At 35.0% G+C, this 19,064-nt stretch overlaps 1 protein-coding gene across 3 annotated transcripts in view; it reads right to left on the bottom strand.

Annotated features, from left to right (window-relative positions):
• Nucleotides 1-2,141: 2,141 nt before the first annotated feature.
• Nucleotides 2,142-19,064, bottom strand: part of EPHA3 (EPH receptor A3) — a 365,092-nt gene continuing 348,169 nt past the window's right edge. The window contains exons 16-17 of one of the 3 annotated variants that reach the window (XM_027102800.1): nucleotides 11,312-11,467; nucleotides 2,142-4,859 (exon numbers count right to left, since the gene is read on the bottom strand). In XM_027102800.1, the coding sequence (XP_026958601.1) occupies nucleotides 4,754-4,859; nucleotides 11,312-11,467 (262 nt within the window). In that variant the 3' untranslated portion in view covers nucleotides 2,142-4,753. The remainder of the gene's footprint in view (nucleotides 4,860-11,311; nucleotides 11,468-19,064) is intronic. The other 2 variants (XM_027102801.1, XM_027102802.1) reach the window with 2 other exon arrangements.

Below are 19,064 nucleotides of genomic sequence, written 5' to 3'. Positions count from 1 at the left end.
AGTTGGTAAATTCTGTTAATCCTCCTTTCTTTCTGTGTCTTTGTATGCATCCTGTTCTCTATATTCTATTACCACCATCCTAGAGTAAGTGAAGAGCTTCTTGCCTACAACACTAATACAGATTCCTAACATCATATAGTCTACTTAACCTACAGCCGTTCCCAAATCATGTTTGCAAATGGGCACTGTCACTGTCCCCAGAGCATTTTGGGGATTACAGTAGCAATTATATTATGGAAAGAACACAGAAAAAGGAGATTCTAGTTTGAAATATCTGTTTATCTATTTATTAGGGTTACCTTGGGAAGGTGACGTGGACATTCTGAGCCTTGATTGCCTCATCTATTAAAAGTGGCTAAATCTATTCACAGGATTGTTGCAAAATTTAATGGAATAACTTGTAAATGGTGAAAGCAAAACACCTGTCTCATAATAGTACTTAAAACATAGTTATTGAATGAATAAATATATTCTTCTTTACCTGCTCCCTTTATCTCCTGCTTACAAGTTATTCTCTGCTCCACTCAACATGATTGAATGCTATTTCTCCTTCAGGGAAAGCTCAAACCTGATCTATTTTGTGACTTCACCTCTATGGAAATCTTGATCACTCATCTTATCTTGCCTCATTCTGTGAGATAGCAATGGTTTTCATATATAATCATTTTCTTCAAATAGGTTGCAAATGACTAGGGACCTACTTTATACAAAGTACCAAGTGTTTCTTAGAATATTATTTGAAGTTTCAGTTCATTGGTTGTTTTTAATTTTTGTTTTATCTGGCCCATTCAGAATTCCTTTCTTCTTTTTTCATAAATGATATTCTGACTTTCTTTTGGACATAAACCACTCTGACACCTCTGATCCCTGTGGATCAGTTTCACATGATCCCACCCACTATCTCCAACGGCAGGCTCAGGACTAAGAACTACCAATCTAAGTCATTCATTTTCTTGTCCAAAGGGATTCAGACAGGGCTTGTGAGCCAAGTAAGTCTCCATGACTTCTACTGGAACAACGGAGGGACAGTAATTATATCACAGGAATTATAATGCAGAATTATATTAAATAGAAAACAAATACTGTACGCTAACACATATATATGGAATCTAAAAATAAAAATAAAAAAGGTTCTGATGAACCTAGGGTCAGGACAGGAATAAAGACACAGACGTAGAGAATGGACTTGAGGATGCGAGGAGGGAGAAGGGTAAGCTGGGATGAAGTAAGAGAGTAGCATTGACATATATACACTACCAAATGTGAAATAGATAGCTAGTGGGAAGCAGCTGCACGGCACAGGGAGATCAGCACGATGCTTTGTGTCCACATAGATGGGTAGGATAGGGAGGGTGGGAGGGAGATGCAAGAGGGAAGGGATATGGGGATATAGCTGATTCACTTCTTTATACAGCAGAAACTAACACAACACTGTAAAGCAATTATGCTCCAATAATGATGTTAAAAAAAAAAAGATTTACAGTCTGGCCTCGGTATCCACGAGAATTGGTTCTAGGATCCCCCATGGTGTATATCAAAATGCGAGGATGCTCTAGTCCTATAGTTAGCCCTCCATATCCATGGTTCCACATCTGTGGATTCAACCAACCACAGATCATGTAGTACTGTACGTATTTATTGAAAAAAATCTGTGATAAGCAAGCCCATGCAGTTCAAACCCAAGTTTTTCAAGGATCAACTGGAGTTTGCAAATTAACCCAGTTGAGAGAAAAAATAGGATCAGTTAAAAAGAAAAAGAATAAGACATGCCTGGAACCAACTGTTCCTGATTTCTCAGCTAGGAAGTTTATCTCCAGACTTTTCAGTCATGTGGTCTGAAAATTTCCTTATTTTCTTTAAGCTATTTATTTGTTTTTCATCACTTGTAATTGAAAGAGAACTACCTAATACAGTTGTTTTTTAACCATAAAGATAATATTTACTGATTATTTTTCTAGCTGATTGATAATGACATTTAAACAAAAAACAAATGTGGATAACATAACACCAATCCTTCCTCACTAATGGAGAAAAAAAGAAACAGCACATTCTTCTTGACTTACATAAATTTCATTATTTTGCTGTTTAAATAAGCACATATTTGTATAATATTTAAAAAAGGTTCAAAGACCACTTCTTTATTCCAATCTGTAAAAAATATTTTCGTTATGTTTATTATAAAAATATAAATGTTTCCACTACAAATCATTTTACATTAGTAAGAGGCCATCTACGTTGTACAACATAAACTAAATGAGTAATGTTTTGAAGATACAAATTTAAAGTACATACATATTGCCAATCATATCACATTTATACATGGCTTATTTGATACTTAGTACAGCTTAAAGTGGGCAAGTTACCAGAAATAAATAATATATGTAAAACAAATTTAAGATACAAAACAGATAATATGGTACATGACGTTGCGAATGAGTTGTGGTTTCATGTTTATTGAAAGCCAATGCAGTTTCTGTACAAAGAGATGGCCATTAGCATTCTAGTACCTCTACTCCACGGTTAAGAATCGTACACTGTTATGTTTACATATGTACAAGGTAAGGATTGTGTAAAGTAAATTTATAAGAGGTCAGATAGAAAAATAGTGAAAAAATGAAGAGCAATATACTGCGTATACAATCTCAACTTTCAAATGGAAACCACAGCCAAAATAAGTGAAATAGATTCAACAATCCTCAACTTCTATTAATTCATGAAATGAATTTTGTTGCGTATGCACAGATGAGTACCTAAGAAAGTAAATGCTAGTCTGAAAAAAAAATGAGATTGAAGCCAGATTCATATCTCAATCTAACATTCCACAACACAAAATGTTTGCTTAAAAATGTTTTTTTATCTGCTTCTAGCAGGCTTAAGTGAAATTTGTAATTAATTTCATAATCACATATATTTTTTAAAAGGTTCATGCTCTTATACACCCAATACATGATTCTAGTTGGATGATTTGACTATAAGGAATATTGCAGAAATTTGAGATATAATTGCATATATGAGGAACACAACCTAAGCCTTATTACACTAAATTTACAATAGATTAGCACTTGTGAATTTTGATCTGTGACTGTAAGCCGTGTTAGTGTTCCATTTTGCATAAGAACATAAAGGTTGCGGCATTGTTTCATCCATTCTATTTTGTGACATATGCATTTCTTATTCCAATAACATGACCATATCAGCATTAGAAAGAATATAGATATAGGTAAAATGTTGCTTCACAATATATTATGGCTAGATCTCCACCAGGTATATATTTCAAATATTAATGAGTACGCTCATATTTGACCTTTATGGAATAGTAAGTGTAAATTCCTGCAATAAGAGATCTTTCCAGATTTTGAGTCTTGCTAGACAACCAGCAATTTTGAAAATATGTTCAATAAGTGTCAAGAAGTTCAATGCTTCTAAGATATACACCAAAACTACAATAGGTGCATTTCAGCAGAGACTCTTAAAGATAATAATACTTGCTATTGATGATGACAATGTTTAATTAATTTAACAAAACCCCAGTGAGGCAGATGAGTAGTTTAGTTATCATCATTCTCTATAAATAGCTCAACACGTTTAAACAAAGATATTAAGTGGCATTTCAAAGCCAGTCAGCAAGTGATTTTTTGACTCATGCTTCAGCTTATAGGCTATATTGCCAATTAATGCAGCAATCTAAATAGGATCCCAATCCTTTCCAGTGTAGCTATTCTCTATTCAGGAGTTCTAATGTAGCTCTTTTACTAATGGAAGGAATTGATGGTCTGCTAAACACCAGAGCAGGGCAGGTATGTCACTGAGAATCCATTACACACAGCCAGTATATTACACTAAATTAGGAGCGTACAGTTTATTATAAAATGGAGAGAAAAAAATGGATGGAATAATTCAGACTGTGAGAGATTTGGTTAGTGTATGAACAAGGAAAGGGTTTGGTTTCCTTATGTATGTAGATATAGATACATATAAGTGGATGGTTCAAAAAATCTGGAAAGAAACCCATCACTTTCTATGTTTCCTACTGCTGACAATTTGAGAGAGCATTTGGCACTTGACTGTCACAAATCCAAATTAAATCATCAAGGCATAAATAGAAAACAATAAAAACAATTCAAAAGAAAATAAATATGTACCTTTCTTCAAAATTAAAACATTTTTTACACGGTAATACTTAGAGAAGCTAACAATTAAAAATGTGTAGTACTTAAAACAACTACAGACTTCATCTCCATATGCCTTTTAACAGATGAAAGGGAACAATACAATGAAAAGGTAGTAAATATGGCCAGATAGTTTGAGGTATGAATTCCTCTATTTTGCTTGCTTTTAAAGAAACAAAATACCTGTTACAGAGTTCTTCTGTGTATAAAAATATCACATCTTTTCTTTTGTGGCTATTTGTAAACAAAGCCACCATGTTCATTATGTTATTTCACTTGTTTTGCTTTTATGATAGTTTATGATCAATGGCTCTATGCTAGTTCATCATTCTGCGCTGAAGAATTTTGATTTAATCCATCAACTAATATCAAAAAGCAATTACAAAACAAAATATACCCACCCACCCATCCACTAAATGATAGGGGAAAATAAAGAGTTTTTCAATTCCATTTTAAGGCATTTGTACTCGTATCTGAGTGTCTTATTGGGCTTGGAATATCCACCAGTATTTCCAGTGTTGACATCTGTCTTCAGAGTGACGCCACATCTTCCACAGCCACCACCTCCTTCCAGAAATAGCACTTTACACTGGGACTGGACTATTCTTTGATTGTGTTTCTAGAGCTTTAATACTACTGATGATCTTCTTCTGTGGCCCAACAACAGTGACACCAACTTTTTTCATGTCACTGTAAAAAAAAAGGAGAAAGTTTCTGGTGAGAATCATGGTTTCCTGGATAGTATGTAAATAGGAGATTTTCAATTAACAAAGCTTGTGCAATTATAGATCCCAATACTTCAGACATAATTTTCTGATTTTTGCACCATTTGTGTATTATATCCTGACTATTCCACCTCTATTCTTGTGGAAGAGTATAGATGGTATAGTGGGTTGAATAGTGTTCCCCTCAAAATTTCTGTCCATCTGGAACCTTACCATGTGACCTTATTTAGAAATAGGGTCTTTGCAAATGTAATTAAGAGAAGGGTCAAGATGAGATCATACTAGATTAGGATGGACTCTAAATCCAGTGAGACTATCCTTATTTGAGAAAAAGGACACACAGGGACGCAGAGACGAAGACCACGTAAAGATGGAGGCAGAGATTGCAGTTACTTTGCTGGCATCCATCAGAAACTGGAAGAAGTAAGGAAGGATTCCTTTTTTTGGACTTTGGAGCAAGCCTGGCATAGCCAATACCTTGATTTCCAACTTCTGGCTTCTAAACAGTGAAAAAATAAATTTCTGTTGTTCAGGCCAGTAAGTTTGTGGTAATTTGTTATGGCAGCCCTAGGAAACTAATGCAGATGGTCACATATTCTTGTGGGGCATTACCTGTCTCCCTTAAATCTGGGCCAGTTTGGGGACTGCTTTGACTGATGGAATATGTTTGAAGTGACACTGTATCAGTTTCTGTACTCAGATCTTAAGATACTAACAGATTCTACCTCTTATCTCCTGAGACACCCTCTCTAGCCCCCAGAGCTGCCATGTAAGAAGTATGACTGTCTTGAGACTATGATATCAAAGAGGTCATCTGTAAGCACTTGGTCTACAGACCCAGCTATATGAAGCTTCTGCACCATAGCAGACAAGAGTGAAACCATCTCAAGCCCTCCGGACTAGACCAGATGCATGTTAGATGAATACCTAATTCAATACCAACACCATAACAGAAGAATCACCCTCCTGAGCTCTGCCCAGATTCATGACTCACGACATTGTGTATACAATAAAATCGTTGTTGTTTTAGCCTTTTAGTTTAGAGGCAGTTTGTTGTACAGCCATAGATAACTGTGACAATTTCTTTAAAGTAGAAAGTTCTTTCAAAGTAGAAAAAATGGCAAGGATATTTCTCTATTTATCAAAATTATTAAATTTAAAATAGTTAAAACTCAGAAACAAGGCATTAAAATAAAGATTATAAGAACATATAGAATTTCATTTGGGGGGAAAAAGACAGCTAAACATGTGCAAATGGTTAATCAAATATTCTTGATTTAAGTAATTCATTCATACATTTCATCTCTTTCAGGTCTTTACTCAAACATCCCCCTCTTACGAGATTTCCCTGATCCTCCTATTTCATATTGTAAACCCTCTCTGCACTCATACCTGCACTTCCTATTTTCTTTTTTGTTTCATTTTCTTCCAAAGCATTTATCATCATCCAGCATATTGCCATTTTTTCCTGATTTATTTTCTTTACTCTCTATCTTGTCCCACAAGAAGGTGAATTCCATGTGAACAAGGATTCTTGTCAGTATTGTACTCTGCTTATCAACCACACTCTGAACAATGACTCTCATTTAGCCAGGGCTCAACATGTACTTACTAAAGAGTGAATCGATAGTCCAAAATATGTTTATCTGGAGAAGCTGATAGAGGATTAAGTGTCACTTGGCAAGGAGTGCTAGGCAAACTGAAAGTGGAAAGAAGGAAAAGTACACACAGGCAAATACACGCATGCACACAGATGGAGCCCCTTTATATAGAGCATTTAAAAAAGAATGAAAAATTGTGAATTCAATCTCACTGAATTGAACCAATTGATTTCTTAAGGAGTTCCCTGGGGCGGGGAGGGGGGTAGTGGTGATGTTGGTGGTGGTGGGATGAATTGGGAAATTGAGATTGACATATATAAAATAGATAACTAATAAGAACCTGCTCTATAAAAGTAAAATAAAATTCAAAAAAAAAGGAGTCCCCAAGCAATAAAGGTGTGCAAGAAGACAATAGGTAACTACTTAAGAAGCAATTTACACATTATTTAAGCATCTGCTGCATAAAAGTAATTAAGGCTCAGTTGCATTCCTATCACCTAAACTGGGGATGAAATCCTGATGCCCTACGGGTTACCCCCCTGCTGCCATTCAAGGGTCTGATAAATTCTCTATGGACAACTTGTATTTTGCCTGAAGTCCTCTCTGATCACAGTCTTCAGCTACCTTGCTTCACCAGGAAGGCTAGTGGGGAGCTATGGTGACATCAAGCTTGCCGTCCTTTGTGTAACTATGGATAATGAAACCTTCGCTTAGAGTAACGTAGTCTATTTATGTTGACCCCTGCTTTTGAGAATGTGTGCTCTACAGGATTTTGATTCTTTTATAAGGATACCATGGATCTATCTTTAAAATGAACAACAAACATTTCCCTACTCATCCTCAAACTATAACAAAGTCAGGTTATGAATCTAAGAGCTAGAAAACAGGACAGATATAAATGTATATAAATCAATAGCTCCTCACTGTTTTTGTATTTCTTCTCTCATCTTTCTTCCAATTCTATATCATATTGTTTTATAACTTCCTGATTTTTTTCTCTGTCTCTCCCTTCTCCCCTTCTTTACAAGCTTAAAAAAGAAAATGTAATCATGGAAAGCAGAGAAAAAAACAATGCTCCAAGGTAATATACTAATTCCCTGAGCTCATTGAGAAATTTAAACATAGTAATATATGCTATGATGCCTGGCCCTTATTTCCCCTCTGGAACTGAAGCACCAATACCCCGGCCACTGGAAAAAATCAGATGCTGCAATTTCGCAGACCAGTTTGGGACAACTCTGAAGGCCCAGCCAAGCTCTAGGACTCTTGTTCCAGTAGGTAGGACTGAGTCTTCTCCTTCCGTCCAAGGCCCCCTTATCACTTCTTTATGGATGTATGTCCCAAGGGCACCCGGAGAAATCTTCTGCATAAAACTGTTTCAGATTCAGTGTCTGGGAACCCAACATAAGCAAGTAGTTACATAATTTTGTTTATATTTGATGCAAAGGATTATACGGGAAAAGGGAATTACAGTAAATATCCCTTTAGGTTATGCCTTAACTTGAGTTTTTATGTACCCTCTACCTTCTTTTCCCCCTACCAAAATGTGTTCTACCCACCACCCTGCCAAGTCCAAAATCTCTCTAAACATCCAGCTGCTGTAGTCTCAGTAACACTCCCCATATGCTTATCTCGTTAGGACTACCCTATTCAGAAAAGCAGTGGAAAAGTTCAAGACTAAAGAGCAGCTCAAAATCGAGACCAGAGGTTAATAAGCTATCTGGTACTTCAAAGGCAAAAGGATAGGTGATGATACTTTGAAAACAGCATCCAAGGGTGCAGGATAATAACATGTAGCAATTAATCTGTCTCCTACTCATTCCACACACTTAATTCTCTCTCCAGTTTCTACAGTCACTCTTGCCCTTTCTCATTCTCTCTTCCCTTCTCACACTAAACTTCCTAAATCCATCCTAGGCTATGAAATAATATTTTTAAAAAATATGTTGACTGACTAAAACTGCACATTTTAAAAAACTTTTATTTGAAAATTAGATGACTTGAGTAGCTGGCCTAAAAATGAAATCCCTAAACTAATTGAAATAAGTTAATATTTATTTGAGTATGAAACTCTTGACCTTTTCCTATGATTGATAGTCTGGATAGTAAAAAACAAATGTAATCTCCTTTTTAAAGCTTCTCTGTCTTATTCAAGGAGAATCTCTGGAGTTATTTGGTCAAGGGAATCATTTCTGAATTGACTCTGTAAGACACAAAGAAAATAGAGATTGGAAGGAATCAAAGTCAAACAACAAGGCTAAGACTGCAAAAGGAAGAGTGAAATATCGAGTTAAATATTTTACAGCATTTAAGGTGAAAATGTTGCCTCACTAAATTTTTCCAAATTTTTAGTGTATTAAATATTTTTTAATTCTTGTTTTTATAATATAAACAAGAGTGGGTATGAAGTAGAGATTGCAGAGACCCAAAAAGTAAACAACTCTTTTCAAGGAGTTTTAGGTCAGTAGATGTTAATTCTATGTTGTCCCTGAATTGAGGAGAAAGGACAGAAGAAAGAACATTGAAATACAGAGAGATCTGAAACCATCTGGCTCAGTGTGAAGGGCAAACCTAAAAGAGCCGAATCTCTTAGGAAAAACCAGTTTTCATTCATCGTGAATCTACACTCACAGGTTGTTTAAATAATCATAACAATTAAGTGAAAATATTCTAACCAGCCAAAAAGAGCTTAGCATCCAATACTGTACTGTTGAGACAAATACAACCTTAACTTGGAAGTGTAACAAAGGCTGCCACTTTACCTTTTTAAGCAAATAGCTTTCTGACCGTATTCATAGATTAGAATGTCTGACTATATTTAAATTGTGAGCTAGTAGTTAATCATATTAACAATGTTCTGCTTCATCTGCTTCAATATAGTTTTCCATTATCTAAAAGCTCTGAGTGTTGATATTTTACTGAGAATAAACATTTGCCTTTGAAAATCTGGCAATGGTGTAGAAAATTTTAACTTTGTGCTTGTTCTTTGCTATGCTTCTGTGCTCTGAAGCAGGTTTCTTGATATCATAACCCAAACTGTTTACATTACTAAAATAAGAACTTATAAAAATATTTAAATACATTAATATATCCTGGGACTGTGTCTGATCAAAATAACTACCATAGAAACCCAAAACACATTGTCGATTGGGTCAGAAGTCTATTCAACAGATACTACATTCTATTTTAAACAGGAATGCCAACACATATTAAGTAGACTAGTGTGAGTTTATTTTCTAAGAACAAATTCTCCTCTTCAATAGTAATATTCCCTTGCTATAGACCCTTTTGTGATGTTTGTGTTTCTGAATAGGATGCTATACCATAAATGGTAAACTTCTTTACCTATTTCTTAGGCACTTGTATCTCTATTAATTACACTACACACCCCTTTTTGACATCTCATCTATAGCTCTCGAAGGTGATTTTGTTTAAATGATTGACAGGATGACAATGAAAGTCCTTAAATATTCAACAACATTTAAATATTCAAATATTGGATATGACTTAAAGGAACTTGAGAGCACAAAAGGGTTTATTTAATGTAACAAAGATCAAAGATAGAAGATTTTGACTCAAAGATGGATACAGTTTCCAAACAGACCTTGCAAGCTACAAAATTGTGGACAACTTTTGATGTATCTGCCCCCCACAAAACCTCTTTCTTTGGAGCAGTCCTTTATCTTACCCTCAGGAAAGGACCCCTAGAGTCAAGTTCATGCTGTCTCACTCTTCCTCCTTTGAATAGAAATGATTAGCTCATGGCAAACATGACTTTGGAGAAGCCAGTCTATAAGCAAGACTGAGGCCATCAGAATGTCTCTCAGGGGGACTTAGAAGAAAGAGAGTTGGACCCTGCTCAGTTGAGTGGCATACCAAGGTTGTATGACCTAGGCTTGAGAGAGTCATTTTCAGCTGTGTGCATGGGAAAACAGAAAAAGTCACTGTGTAGAAAAAGAAAAAATGATGCAGTCTCATTGGAAAGTGAAGTAAATTGTCTCTCATTCACAGAGAGATGAAGAATATGGCTTTCAGTTTTTCACTTCCTGTTCCCAATTAGCATACCTGGTGAATGAGGATGAATTTTATGGCCATGGGTTTCTCATATCAAAGAATTCCTGTTACCAAATGATCCCTATTGTACCACAGGACCGCTGTCTAAGATGTATAGATATTATACTTGATTATTACTGGCTTTTAACACATGAAATTATAAATTAATACTAATTAATATATATTAATTATGCATATTCTCTCTTCCAAACTCACCATAAGCTTTTTTAAGGAAAACCATGTCTTAAACCTATTTATAACTTTATTTTCTAGCATGAGATCACTCAGTAATAGATGATGGTATGTTTATTTAATAGCTATGAGAACTACTTTTAGACTTTAGCATGTTTCCCTATATACCAGGTTATCCACTTAGTTCTCAATTTTCCATTTCCATAGAGGTTAGGCTTTGTTAAAAATAACAGAGAATCACAGATGCAAGGATATACAAATCATCATGCCATATCTGCTTATGTTTTAAATTAGGGTCTTGGGTCCTTTGGGGTTGGGTGTGGCTATGTATCTGTTGGTCTATCTGAAGGAGATCATAGTTCAGTGAAGACACCTATTGTGGGGATCTAGCATGAGAGAGGAAGACACATCAACACACCTCAATCTAGAAAGTGTCCTTGACAAAGACCCAGGATCCAGCTCAGTGGTTACAGGAGAAAGTTAAGTACCTCAGAGATTCATCTATTATTTATAATACATTAATCCTAAACACATATGTCCACTAGAAAGTTCAGTCAAAACTTATTCTTACTCAGTGGAAATCTTGGCTATGGTGTCACAAGAACTGTACTCTACGCCTGTGAAGATTTCCTTGCAGTGCACTGTCCGGACACCGTTAAGCCAGTCACCTGTTGTGCGGAAGGTAGTAATGTCGACGTTGCTTTGGTCCAGAAGAAGGTTTGATGGCCTGCAAGAAAAGAAAATAGCAATGGGAGAGAGATCAGGAGTCAGCAGAGTTGCTATGTGTCAAAATTTGACACCAACATCAGCAGGAACTTCCAGACTTCATGTAGCATTCCTGTTTATTTGTGAAATTTATCTGCCATGAAGTCTTTATCTGCTCAAGCTGGCAGCTTGCAAGAATACTGTGTAGTCATCTTGTCTCAGTGCTCCCCTTCTGCACTCACGTCTGCTTTTTAAATTACTGAAACTTTGCCAGTGAAAAGCATAAATATATCCATACATACTTTTATAATTTAATTTGTTTAACCATTAGCAAAGATGGTGATAATTTAGGTTACAGTTATAGCTGACACAACACACTGAATACTCCTCTGTCTGCTTTGGTGGATGGATTTGGTTTCCAACATTAAATCCTGGCTACTGGATGTTCATCTGTAGACACGGTGCAGGTTGCTGTCTAAGGGACAGTTTGAACAACCTGGACTATACTTACAGCAGGACATAAAGTCAGCACAGACTTAAATAATGTCACAATGTCATTAAAAATAAAAATTACAAAAAGAATAGAAAAAAGTAGATGAGTGACAATAAGTGAAATTCTCAAAAATATGACAACATCAAATAGATTTATAATATATATACAGAAGTAGATGATAGATAGATAGACGTTGTGACTATGACTTTTATTGCACAATATAATCAGCATTAACAAGAACTTTTAGGATTGCTTTATATAATTACAGGTCTTACTATAGATCTATGACCAGCTGCAAGATCTGGTGAATCAAAGGAACAAAAGAAATGGAGGAAACCATATTTTCATCCCTGAAGAACCAAGAGAGGCATCCTATTGGTAAACTGCCTGGGTTGCCTTTTCAGCTCTCAGTGGCCTCTTTGACTGTCCTTTGACTCATAAGCCTGGAACCAGTCACCAGGTGGACACTTGATTGTCCTCTTTATTCTTTCCTCTTAGGATGGGAGCTTGAGTAAATAGTAGTTATGAAGGTCTTTGCTTTGAGATGAATAATAATAGTAACAACAACAACAGAAATACGGATTATATTGAACATTTATGAGCACTTACAATATTAAGCATAACACACAGATATGAAGGACTTTAATCCTTACATTAGTTAGGCACTGATGCTATGCCCCTATAATATATGTGGAAGCTAAAACTAAAATTAAGCGACAAATCAGAGTCCTGCCCACATTTAAAAGGAATTTTTAATTGGGAGATTTCCATTGATATTTTTTAAAATTTTTATTGGAGTATAGTTGATTTACAATGTTGTGTTAGTTTCTGCTGTACAGCAAAGTGAATCAGTTGTACATTTACATATATCCACTCTTTTTTAGATTCTTTTCCCATATAGGTCATTACAGAGTATTGAGTAGAGTTCCCTGTGCTATACAGTAGGTCTTTATTAGTCATCTATTTTATACATAGTAGTGTATACTTGTCAATCCCAATCTCCCAGTTTATTCCTTCGCACCCCCCCAACCCCCGGTGACCACAAGATTGCTTTCTACATCTGTGACTCTATTTCTGTTTTATAAATAAGTTCATTTGTACCATTTTTTAAGATTCCACATATAAGTGATATACAAATGGCCAAAAAGCACATGAAAAGATGATTCGCTAATTATTAGAGAAATGCAAATCAAAGCTACAATGAGGTATCCCCTCACACTGGTGAGAATGGCCATCACCAAAAAACCTACAAACAATAAATGCTGGAGAGGGTGTGGAGAAAAGGGAACCCTCCTACACTGTTGGTGGGAATGTAAATTGGTACGGCCACTATGGAAAACAGTACAGAAGTTCCTTAAAAAACTAAAAATAGAGCTACCATATGATCCAGCAATCCCACTCCTGGGCATATATCTGGAGAAAACCATAATTAAAAAAGATACATGCACCCCAATGTTCACTGCAACACTATTTACAATAGCCAGGACAGGGAAGCAACCTAAATGTCCACCAACAGAGGAATGGATAAAGAAGATGTGGTACATATATACAATGGAATATTACTCAGCCATAAAAAAGAATGAAATAATGCCATTTGCAGCAATATGGCTGGACCTAGAGACTGTCATACTGAGTGAAGTAAGTCAGAGAAAGACAAATATCATATGATATCACTTATATGTGGAATTTCCATTACTATTGATGATATTTCTCCAACTCACTCCCTAATATACAAGACACGCTTAAGTGTGAGGTTAAGATTCTGAAATCTGAACAAGCATGCCCTGAACCTGTGTGCTGTTGTTGGGAATACAAGAGAGGATTGTAAATTCATTTGGATTTTGATGGGGAGACATTAAATTTATCTGATAAAAATAAAATTTTAATTAATTAAAAATAAGTTTAACTATTTATTTGATAAAAATGAAAATTTAACACAATTTTAGTGCTCAGTTTAAGAAAACACTGAGAACATGACAGTTTGGTTCTGCCTATATTTGCATGCTCTGTGGAAAATATAGATCAATAACTAGTTCCTTCCCTGTCAAGATTTGTGAAGTGGAGATAGCTGAATATGGAGGACTTTTCAAACTTCATTCCATTAGACTAAATTCAACTGCTTCAATCCTCTCTACCTCAAGTGTTTGAATTATAAATTAAAAATTTAAATTATGGAGTTTGTAATTTGTATTATGTGTTATGGTTTAGTTTTAACTAATCCTCACAGGTTATCTAAGAGAAAGAAAGAATCAGAAATTAGGTACTATTTTACAAAGCATTAATTTTATTTCCTTTAGGGATACCTAGAACATCATAAAATATAACATTTTATACATTATTCTCTTCTGGAACATATACATAAATAATTTTCTATAATTCTTTAAATTACCCACCTGAAAAAGAAGAAAAAAATTTTTTTTAAATCATTGAAAATGTCTTGCTTATGTTTTTTTCCTAAGAACTTGAGGAATTACAGATATAGATATACAGCCCGGGGTCCAAAATGTATACATTATTCTTGGGTTGTTTTGTATGACCATCATGAATGACATAGCCTTGGTCATTGGCCAACATTAGATATAACATTGGACCCATTGGATAAGACTTGGAATCAGTAAACAAAATTGAGTAGCATTACATCAGATGTGAGAAAATTTTATAAGAAAAATGAAGTGAGACCTAGAAAGGAGACAATAAAGTACTAGACTATCTACAGGCATGCAAGCAAACACACATACACACACACTCACACCCCACAGCTTGAATTGCTACAGTAGCTGAAGCACAGAATCTAATGTTGACTCTTGTCGACTCTTGGTCCCATGAAGAGCAATACTTTTTTATTTATAGGTTTGTGGGTATGAAGAATCAAACCCCAGGACATTTATTCAGAATATTTATGAAGTATGCCTAATAGCAAAATGCAGAATTTTCCCCTCTAAATTCAAAATGGTTTGTATTTTTAAACTCAACAGTATAGTCACACTCAACAAGAATTTAGAGAAAATTAGTATAAACAAATTGAAATAAAACAGGATGTGCGGATTAAGGATTAGAGTGACCCCAACTGAGTCTTTCTGTTTATTACTTGGATCAAAGTATAAGGAAGACAAAGAAGGACCTAATTTTAATGCCAGTGACCTAGGAATAACCAGCCCTGCAAAGTATCATTTTTCCACTTCCAGGATTTCTCTGGGGAATTCAAATAAAAATTGGTTCCTTTCCTCCTCCGAGAGGACATCTGGTGAGTTTATCAATGGATAGGAATTTGTCTCTCACTGTGAAGAGCCTGTGATGTCTCTTCATGCACACCAGGGGAATGTGGGCTTTTTGAGCAGCTGCAGGCATTGGCGTTTCTTTAGACCCAGCCCCAGACATTGGGTCTGAAGGGAAAATTTATAGGCTGGGTGATGTGCACTGTGAGCTCACACTTTTACTAGACAAATTAGATAGGTTTCAATCCGTGCAGCTGTAAACGATGTCCTGCAGAGTTCCACCTGATCTTTTACAGCTTTTCATAAATCAGTACCTACTGGCCACAGACTGCAGTCATTAAAAAGAAATCATGGAAATTACATGTTTGCTCAGGGGAAACAAAAAATAACTTTCTTCCCTTTCTTCCTCTCTCCTTGTATTTAGGTTTGTGAATTATTCTTTTGTGGATTTTCATACTGCTGCATTAAAGAGGTACACATATATTTTTTTCCCATCAACTCCTATTTTATCTGTAAATGGTCATACCAACTAGCACCAGATACTGGGGAACAAATGTCAATAAATAACTGCTAGTCCCAAGAATAGCTTCTCATAATGATCTTATTTCAATATTGCACTAGAATTCTAAACTCTAAAATTGAATGTTAAGTTATTCTTTTATAACATAAAAAGACTCCTTTGGGTTTACAGAGGGCTTTATTTTTTATGTATTAAAAATACTGACTAATACACATTTCTTGAATGAATAAGTAGATGCCTACTGAGTCTAGAACTAAATATTAATAATATTGGAGGTGTATTCTATACCACTATAATTACCTGCTTTTTGTCTGTGGTTGTGAATAGTTTCAGGGACCATATTAAAACTTAAGGGTAATTTCTCAAAAGCAAAATGTTAATTATATCTACCTTTATTATTGCCTGATATATAAAATAGTAATGTACTTTTTCAATACCTTTTATAATTTATTGTTAATATTTTAATTTCAAATGGTGTCATTACGTTTCAAGGGGAAAATTTTGTACTTACCAATTTTTTAAATGCGAATGTTTGATTTTTTTATCTCTAAAGTTAGAAATTCCAGATAGGAATAAATGAATTTAACTTGTCATCAGTAACTAAAAATAATTTTAAATATATATAGTTCCCAACAGGAGACTAGTATATAAATAACCCATTAAGGAGGAGTAAAGTCATTGTGTTTATTTTGATTGTCTCTAGGCTTTAAGGACAAAAATCTTAGCAGTTATAGCTATTACATCTGGTTTAATTTCTCCCAGTGGTAAAATTACCTGCTTTGATTTTTAAGATTAAAAAAAAAAGAGATCACCTGGGTATTTGAAATATTTGCTTCCCTCTAAAAAGTTCCGTATCATATTTGCTCATGAGGAAAGTCACCCTGTCAGTTTCAGAATTGGAGGTCAAAGTCATTTTGAGAAACAGATTGTTTTTTGGTCATCAGACTTCTCTTAAAGGATATAATATTTGTCAAAACAGTAGTTATTCTCAAAAAGAATTATATTTTGTTCTTTTAGAGATAAGAAGTATTTTATTAATGCTAATTTAGTGCCATTAACAGGTAAAAATTACAAGTACTGCTTATTTTTGTTCCTATTTATTCTGTAGCTTAATAAACATAAATCCCTACAAGTTAGCAATCAATGCAATGGAACAATATATTTAAAATCATTTCAATTAAATTAACTAAGTATAATTGGGTCTTCAGAATCTTAGTCTAAATATTTTAAATATATTGTTTAAGTCTTTATACCATAAATTCCTTTACCTTCACTTTAGAACCTTATTCCAAATAAATTGAATGTATTATTTAATTCTTTATGCCAAAAATTTGTATTCTATAAATTTACAATAGCCTTGAAGAATCCAATGCCCTGGCACGTGAAAATTTTGTGAATTTGAAGAACACGTCTATTTCGTTTTATATACATAAATATCCAAAAAAGAAAAAGGCATCTTACTGCCTGAATAGAAATGAATTAATCCATCTGTTATTTTTCTCTATTTTTAGCCTTTTAAACTTTTTAATTTAACTACACTCATGAAAGTAATTTAATCAATTTATTTAAATCCGAGATATATTTTATACATATTGTAAAGCTAATTGTCTATTATATATACATAAATATATGTAATAAATAATCATATTATATGTATTACATAAATGTATATTATATAAAACTAATCTTCAAAATAGTTTCTTTTAAAAATAAATTTTGCTGGCTTCCCTGGTGGCGCAGTGGTTAAGAATCTGCCTGACAATGCAGGGAACACGGGTTCGAGTCCTGGTGCAGGAAGACCCCACATGCCACGGAGTAACTAAGCCCATGAGCCACAACTACTGAGCCTGCGCTGTAGAGCCTGGGAGCCACAACTACTGAAGCCTGCGCACCTAAAGCTCATGCTCCAAAACAAGAGAAGCCACCGCAATGAGAAGCCCGCTCAAGGCAACAAAGAGCAGCCCCCTCTCGCCGCAACTAGAGAAAGCCTGTGCGCAGCAACGAAGACCCAATGTAGCCAAAAAATAATAATAATAAAATTAATTAATTAAAAAAATAAAATAAAATGAATTTTGTTTACTTTTTAATTTGTGTAACAAATTTGTAGTATTTGTTGTGTAGTAGAGAAAATTTATCATTCTAAGACCATTTTCTATTTATTTTTCTAGCAATATTTTCTATCAAGAATATCTTTAAGAAAAATTTCTCCATTTCTTACCAAAAGGAAGGGAGCTTTACTTTTACCCTTTTATACATGTATATTATGACTATATTTTTCATTTTTTCTGAATTTCTCGAAAGCATTATTTTCACATTGCCTTTTCCTTTTCATCATCCAGTTATAACTAAATCTCTTAAAATTTTATGTCTCATCTATCACTCTAAAAGAATCAAAATAGTTATCTAAAGAGAATTCAATGTCCTTCTCATTGCTTATTGAGTGGCTTTTTTCCTCAGTTGTCTTTTTTTGCCTACGCTTTTGCACCTTTTGATAATACAGTTCATTCTATCTAGTTTCGGAAAATTCCTTGGGCTGTGGTTTCTGTAATGGTTGAAGTCTCATTCCTAACTCTGGCTGTTCCTGTTTCTACCTACCATTTCATATTCTTCTGCTCTGTAATTGGTACCGTTCTCCAAAGCTCTAAACAGACCACTTTCTTTCTCTCTGGGTGGAAGTGTATGCAGTGGGTTACTGTTCTGAGATAATAATTAATGTTGTATACATTTTTCCTTCTAGGATTGCCACCTACTGGCTTGACTGGCTCTGTAGTCCCCTTATAAGGAGCTTGAAATCTCCATTAGCTACCACCACACCCTGTTACACACTGTAGAAGCATTCACTCATTTCAATCAGCTTCTTGGCTCTTGTAGATTTTTGAGGTCATGACTTCTGCACTAAGGGACTGAGGCATTTAGATGCTTCAGAAACACTCCTGGCCACAGGGCAACACAGAAGCAGCAAGGAGAAGTTCAAAAGTTCAGTCTGGGAGATTGGGGGAGGGGTGTGTGTCTCAGTGTCAACCTATGTGGACAAACACCCTCCACTCTTCACTGATTAAAGTCTCCCTATAATCCATGGGATATGAGACCTTTAACTAGAAATTAAATTATTATTAGGAGAATACAGATGGATATATCGATACTTGTGGTGAAAATCAGCATGACTAGACCAAGATTTGTACCTTCTAAATACATTTCTAATGGTGTTTTTTAAAATTATGTTTGCAGAGAGAAGGCTCCAAATTGGATTCCTAGCTTTAATCTCTCCCCCAGTTTGAGATGTAAATTTCCAATTTCTTGCAGGACTCACTCTCATTGTGTCCGAAATGCTCATTTGCCTCACAGAGCTGTTCTTCCTTCTGCCCTTCCTACCTCTGTCAGTGGGAGCACT

Source organism: Aethalodelphis obliquidens, unplaced genomic scaffold (genome assembly GCF_003676395.1).
Source record: "Aethalodelphis obliquidens isolate GAN/ISIS:26980383/991018 unplaced genomic scaffold, ASM367639v1 scaffold1, whole genome shotgun sequence".
NCBI classification, from domain to species: domain Eukaryota; kingdom Metazoa; phylum Chordata; class Mammalia; order Artiodactyla; family Delphinidae; genus Aethalodelphis; species Aethalodelphis obliquidens.
This window is presented reverse-complemented; position numbering and strand designations above follow the sequence as displayed.